General features: G+C 39.6%; 1 protein-coding gene across 1 annotated transcript; it reads left to right on the top strand.

Moving 5' to 3' along the window:
* The first annotated feature begins 5,796 nt into the window (after nucleotides 1-5,796).
* LOC149111821 (uncharacterized) lies at nucleotides 5,797-7,158 on the top strand. Its single transcript, XM_089290473.1, has one exon. It carries the CDS (start codon nucleotides 6,615-6,617, stop codon nucleotides 7,149-7,151), a length of 537 nt encoding a protein of 178 aa, XP_089146599.1. The 5' UTR covers nucleotides 5,797-6,614; the 3' UTR covers nucleotides 7,152-7,158.
* The last annotated feature ends 87 nt before the right edge of the window (nucleotides 7,159-7,245 follow it).

Here is a 7,245-nt window from a genome sequence, read left to right as displayed (position 1 = left end):
CAAAAAGTCTAAGTTTTAAACTGGCGTTTGCGCCCCAACCTAGAAAACACATTGTTTCAACGTTATTTTTTCTTTTAATTCTTCACGTCAGTCGCGCGATTTCCCGAATCGCCAACTAGTAAAATGTTTTGTATCTTTCTGACACGATGGAATTGTCTTACAGTAAATATAATTTCACACTTTAGGATTATGACACATTCGTGCAAAACTTGACGCGTTTTGTGGAACATAAACGATCACCGACAGGGATATGATTACACTGGAATGTTGTAAGCCAATGGATATCCCGTGGAGATGTAGGACTAAAAGTTCTACATCTCCAGGGGATCCCAGGTCTGTTTTTTGGTTGCTAAGAACGTCTGGCTCGTTATGTATACCAGCAGTGTGAACTGCCTTTGACGTAGGCTACCTTACTGAGGCCTCTTTGTTTGGTGTTATAACAACAGACTACGCTTGACTTGATAGCTAGTTAAGGTAAAGCGCTGCACTGGTTATACGAAGATAATGTCTCTTCTCTATTCCGTGCTAGTATATATTTTTTAAAAAGTTCAAACATATAATATTTCGTAATGTTCACTTGCTTCTACAGGTAAAGAACCTTCATAAGCGAGGTGATAAATATATGTTATTGAACGGAACTCGAGCGAGGTGCGTATTGGACTGAATAGCCGAGCCAAATATGTGGCCACGATTTTTTTCTTTCTTTCTAATGCCGGCAACACAAAGTCTGAGACATTCGGGCCCTACAATTTCCAGCTGTGCAGCCATAAAATGTAACACGCGCTCAGCTCAAATAACGGTTATTCTAGTTGCATGTATAAAGAGATCTCACTTTCTAAATTTAAAGTACGTGCCGCTGCGCTACACTTCATAAAATTGGTCACAATGCAACCATACTGGCCAGAATTCTTGCTCGAGGCCTTCTCAATACCAAGCTTGCAGGATTTTGTATCTTCTCTGTCGGAATAGCTACCCCCGCATTCTTTAACCTTTGCGCTTCCAAAAAACAACTGCACTCGAAAGGGTTGTTCCGAGAACGGGACTGCGTCACCCTCTTCTCATTTTGATCCAGTACAAGCAATTGTGAGGTCGTAACCAATAGGTAGACGTCAGCATTCTGAAATTCCAAAATTTAAATTGCAATTGATGGAGCTTTGGGAGCTGAAATAACGATTTGGTGTCAGCATTACCTTAAAGTACATACATTAATAACGAGTCTTTTACCAGAAACTGATATTATAAAGACAGAGAGACAAGATGTTATTGGTGATATCAACGCTCGTTGGAGGGATTTTGAATTCTGTTTTGAGGACGAAGAGAAATAATTTCATTCGATTAAACTTTTAATACTGGCAGACTTGAGAACGAGATGAATTTGATTGGCTTTTTTTTGCGAGTTCGCCTTTAAAAATATCGAATCCAATAACCGAAGCATTAAAAGCTGCACTAAATCGAAATCTGTGTTCAAACCACAGTTAAAAGTGTATTGATCACTGTCTAAATTGCTGCCATTGAAGAAAATAAAATAAAAAAATTCCGGCATTCTTCAGTGGCAAAGTTTTAATGAATATCTACCCATTGCCTTTCTTCTTCGGTGCCTCTTAAATATTGCTGAATGTATTCCATTCCATTTAAGACCAACAGAGGTAGTTTCTTCGTAACAAACGGAAAACAAGACCTTGAAAGCTTGTAGATCTGCGCATCTGGCGGACATGCGTAAGTACGCACTGGCGCACGTATGTCGTACGGACTGAATCACCTGAAAATCATTTTTCTTTTGGCTCGATGGTTTACCAAATTTCCTAGATATTGGTCTTCAATAGGGCGCGCGGGAGTAAAGCTAAAACTCGGCTGGGACTCGACATTGTGAATGTGTACTCTGCCAGGATGAGCACTAAAACGACCGGACACAAGGACATGATCGACTGGCGAGATCCACACTATGAGTCATTCCTTATTCAATGTTAACTCATCCCCTTGTCATATCTTAGATGTCGGCGGCTGCAATTAATCCTAAGTCAAGACGTTTTCTGTGGTAAACTTGTCTAGGCTCAATGGAAATAAACCTATTATATTGTTCCAGAAGACTTGAATTGCTTTTTCTGAAGGCGGGAAGCATTGTTCTCGTTTAAATATAAAAAGGACTGCCAATTGTATTTTTGTTTATATTCTATTAAAAAAGAGAGAGAAAACCCTTATCGCTGTGGGATTGCCTGTTTCGAAGTTAGCACATAGGAGCTTCGGCACTCGCTAAGTTTTAAATTGACCCAGCCAAAGCAATAAGATCTGAATGAAAGGCCGAGAAATGAACAGTCAAACGAGCGCAAAGCGAACGAACGCCCAAACACAACCCAATCAAACAAACAGATGGCCGAAAGCACAGAGAAAAGCCTGCACAGGTAACGCTTTCGATGTTCTTTTAAACAGTTTAGATAGCCCTCAGCTAGCTCTACGAAATGATCGAATATTTGTTGGTCATATCATTAGCTCAGTCATCTTGAAACCGTTTCCTTGAATTCCATTTTTTCCTGAGAAAGTTAAAACTGAAAAAACAAAAGAAAAAGGGATAAGAAATGCTGAAGAAAATTCAATGAACGAAATATGCTGTCTCAGAAGATGAAATTTAGTTTGACCTGATGACTGGTTTTTGTATTCATGAGGATTTGTTAATTGGCAACGATCGCTCGATCAATCAGAGAGCGCCCATGATCGAACACCTTTAAATTCTTAAAACGTTATTTATATCAAAACGTCATGTACCGCACGCTGACTAGCTAGTGGGCTTTGAATTTTCCCCACCTGCTGCCATGTTTAGTTCTAGATGAAAGCTTCTTTTCTCTCAATTAAAACTTCATTCTGCGCCTTTTGTTTTTGTCACAGAGTGCTAAGACTCAATGTTATATTCAAAATGTAAGATTCAAAACATGAAAATAGAACATGAAACTGAAGGGTTTGTATATATCCTTGGTTTGAATCTGAAAAAGACGAGAGCCGGAATTTGTCTTTATATTATATAGGAGAAATTTTACTTTGTATTACTCACTGGCATATACATCCTCTCTCTTAACGCAATCCCCTGCGTTGGAAAATTCGAACCATAAATGGGAAATGAAAAATCCAAAGAGCAATACAATCTGGTTGAAAGCTATTCGGTACATGTTCTTCAGTCTGAGAAGCGGAAACCAGTATTACTCGGCGAATATTCCCAGGCAGCAAAACACTGTGTGCGATGTGCAGATTTTGATTATGAAACACCTGCAATGGACAATTTTCCCAGTAGGGCTAAAGTGTATTTAGAGCTGTTACGGCAAATGTATTTCTGAAATGTCACAATTAGAATCTCTCCGAAAACAAAAGAAAAATAAACGGTCTGAATACGGGTTAGAAATTGTTCCAAGGATGTAATCACCATCAGATTTTTAGCAGTTTTTTATTTTTATTTATTCTCCTTATTTTCACTTCTAATCTACAGCGGTGACTCGAACGTAATTTAGGAGATACTAAAAGCGTCAATTTAAGATCTCTTCGTCCAATTTTATTTTAAGACACTGGCAGGCTGCATGGCGCCAGTAGTTAATTTCTCACTTTTCTTTTTGGTTTTTAATGATACGCAGATTTATAACTCAGCTAACCTACAAAAAAAAAACCCTTTAGAAAGGGAACGTTATCAGCACATGCCGAAATTGAAATTAAACAGGCCGAATGCTTGATAGCCTTGATATTCGTTAACAGTAACTCGTGCCTACGGTAAACTGCCGGTTATAAGCCCTCCAGCTTGTACCCCCCCCCCCCTCCCCCCGCTTGATCTACCCCTGTAATCAAAATATGATTATAAGCCCCCTATCCAGTTTAAAATGTAAGGAGTTCGAATTGTTATGGTGGTTTTTTTTTTTTTTAAGCTTCATTAAAAACCAGTATATAAAGAATATGATTTCGATCAACACGGGCCGTAGCTTATTGCAAAACAGTTTTTTTTAGTTGAAGTGTTGCCGTGATGTATTCTGATATTTGGCATATAGACAGACGTGCCACTGGGCAGGGTACGTATGGTTTAATGCGACCTCACTCCGAGTGCTTTTCCCTTAGAGATTGGGAAAATCCTTGGGAATGAGGTTGAGTTAGGTGTTGACGGGGCAGGAAATTGTAATACGTTTTTAGCGATTTTGCCCCAAAATAGTGTGCTTGAATTGTTTTAATTTAGCATTACAATCTTGTGCATGTGCACCCATTATATGACTTTGATTATACCTTCACTGCACATATAGTTAAGTTTTAACAAAACTAGATGCATACATTTAGGATTTTATCCGAAAATAAATGTATTTAAAGACCCAATTTCTGTAAATAGCGAAAAGAAAAAAATAAAATATTTGCCTGCGAATAGAATTTTTATGTTTTTTCCCTCTAGTCTTATTGCTTGTTACAGTCACGTAGTATTGCGTGACACAGGTTAGGGGTGGAGGATAGGGACAATACATTGCAACCCCTCTAGGCAAACTGCTTGCTTAGTAACCTCGCTATCGAGCGTGGTTGTGCATTCCCTCAGATTTTCCATCGAGGGAAGACACTTATTTGAACTCCCAACTCCTCCCCTGATCCTGTCCACCTTGTTTATGTTTATGCAGGATGTAAGCCATATGGCATGGCGTTTTGGTTGTCCTCACCTTTACTGGGCCAAAAGATTTCTAACAGATTGTAAATTTTATATGAATTATAAATTGATTATTCCAATAAAAGCGGCTTTGGGCTTTCCCTCAGCCATATTTCTCCAAACGTTTGTGTGAGAGTAAAATTATTGTTGGCCAGTAAACGAGCTCAGTCAATACAGCACTCAATTGATACGTTAATAGGAGAAGCCCGGAGGAAAAAGGATAAAGATTTTTAGCCGTGAAAATTCTAACTTCTTCATATTCTTGCCAAAATTACCATATTTGGGTTCAATTTGTTATAAATATTTCCGAAATACCGTTTAGTTGCTGCAGTTGTTTACTGTTTATCATACATGCGATTATTTTACAATCATTACATAAACAACACTTTACACTAACGAGAGCCAAAAGTGAGTGGTGGCTATGGGAGGGTAGTCTCTCATCACATTGAAACAAGATAGATAAAATCGAACTTCGCAGGGAGGTTCCGTTCAAGCGGTTGTCACTTATAATGGACGTGAGTTTTTACCTTGTCTGATGTTTCCTTCGTGTTTAAGGCTTGTTTTCACAAGCACATAACCATAAGGATAAGCAACATACGCAGAAATCTGAAAGGTGCTGTTAAGTAACGCAATTTCTATGTGTAATCCTGTTCAACTTGGATTAAAAAAAAACAAAAAACAAAAAAACATAAAAAAAACAGGAAAGCCAACATCAATCGATGCCGTAGGAAGAGCCCAATTTGCCTTTCAAAGGAACTTTTCATTAAATTACTTCAAACTAGAGTGGCATGAGTCAAATCATTTGTTATTAATTATGTTGCGCGTAAACTTTCCAAATTATATGTTAATTTGGACACTATCCAATACCAATTAGAATTAATTTGGATGGCTTCCAAAATGAACAAATGATCGTGCGAGCATTTGTATGGGATGCGCACTTATGTGGGATTTTGGTCTGGTACTATTTCGTTCGAAAATTGTTCTAATAAGAGTCACTAATTATAAAGACGTGACTGCGCCTGCGTATGTCGGCTGATGTTTCGCGCTGGTAAAACGAGCCCTTCAGGTTATGTTTTATACCTTCAGTGTAAACTGCCTTTGACGTAGGCTACCTTATTGAGGCCTCTTATGCTGCGGTCAGATTCGCGCTAGAACCTTGCTTGACATGTCATTTTTGTTTACATAGCAAATTCCAAGCACGATATTCGGTGTGACCGATCAAGAGTATGACCATGTGCTTGTTTGAAATCTAACCCCAGAGTAACTAAAAGTACAAAGGATCCGAAGCTCAACTCAAGAGCGGTGTGTACTGCTCTTGAGCTGTGCTAAATAAATAAGATATGTTTTTCTTACGCGATTTGTCCAATGGGGAAGCAGCACTTTTGATTGCTTCATTGGTGACCTTTGTCAATTCTATTCAGAGCATCAGAGTTTCCCGTATTGCAAACAGGCGGCAAAAATTCGTAGAAAAAGCATGTCTCGGGATCACACTTCACCGAATCCCTTCCTTGATTCAACTTATGACCATGGCTATCCAGTACAATTTCCACTTCAAGGCAATGTTAGACCTTTTCGGCAGACGGGCCATGCAACCGAGAGGAACAACTATGGCGCTGTTTCACAATTCCCGGGCTCGGCTATCGAGCGTTCAGCAGCCACTTTTCCTTCAGCTGCCCCTTTTCAGCCTTTTTACACTGCACATTTTCCAAGACCTATACGGGATGCAGACGGCGCTGAAGAGATGTTTTCCTCCTCATCAGAAAAGTGTAGACCTGAAACAGAGTCAAGTAGTCAAAGCGACGAAAATGGCGCGAAAGCAAGCCAAACCAAGTGGTTTGACGCTCAGACTTCGGTACTTGTCGAGGAATGGAAGGAAAGGGTGGAAGAAGTGGAAAGTAGTAGAAGTTTGGAGGCCTGGCAGAAGATTGTTTAAGCGGTCAACAAGGCAGGCCCTTTTAAAACAATGAAGCAATGTAAAGACAAACTACGAAACTTGAAGCAGGCTTACAAAGATGCGAAGACCAACAATTCGCAGACCGGACGTGCAGCAAAAACCAGTCCATTCTTTGATGCCTTTGAAGAGGTTTTGGGCTCAAGACCAGTTGTGAAAATGCCCGGGGTGCTTCAGTCATGCAGCGAGTCCACTACAAGTAATTCGCCTTCATCAAGCAAATCTTCGCATCCTGATTCAAGCGACTCCGATGGCAACGCAGATTCCGCGCCAAAGGAAGGAAAAAACAAAAGAAAGAAGGCCAAGGCCGACGAGCCTGCTCAAAAGAAAGCGAGAAAAAGCAAAGAAAGCAATCAAAATGCTTTCATTGAATTGTCTTCAAAAATACTCGAAATGCAGAACGCTCAAGTGGAAGCGATTGAGCGATCACAAACAAGAGCAGACGAGCTTATGCTCAAGATGGAAATCGAGCAGAGGAAAATCGATGAAGAGAGCAGAAGAAGGGATCAGGAATTTTTCCTTCGCATGGCAGAACTTTTGAAAAAATAAGTGAAAACTTACTTGATCATGAAACTAAAAAACATGGAATATAACGAGTGCTAGAAAAGGATGGGGACATGGCTTTTGCTGTTTACACTAATTG

This window comes from Orbicella faveolata, unplaced genomic scaffold (assembly GCF_042242905.1).
Source record: "Orbicella faveolata isolate gen_17 unplaced genomic scaffold, um_ofav_v1 contig_2, whole genome shotgun sequence".
Taxonomy (NCBI): Eukaryota; Metazoa; Cnidaria; class Anthozoa; order Scleractinia; family Merulinidae; genus Orbicella; species Orbicella faveolata.
This window is presented reverse-complemented; position numbering and strand designations above follow the sequence as displayed.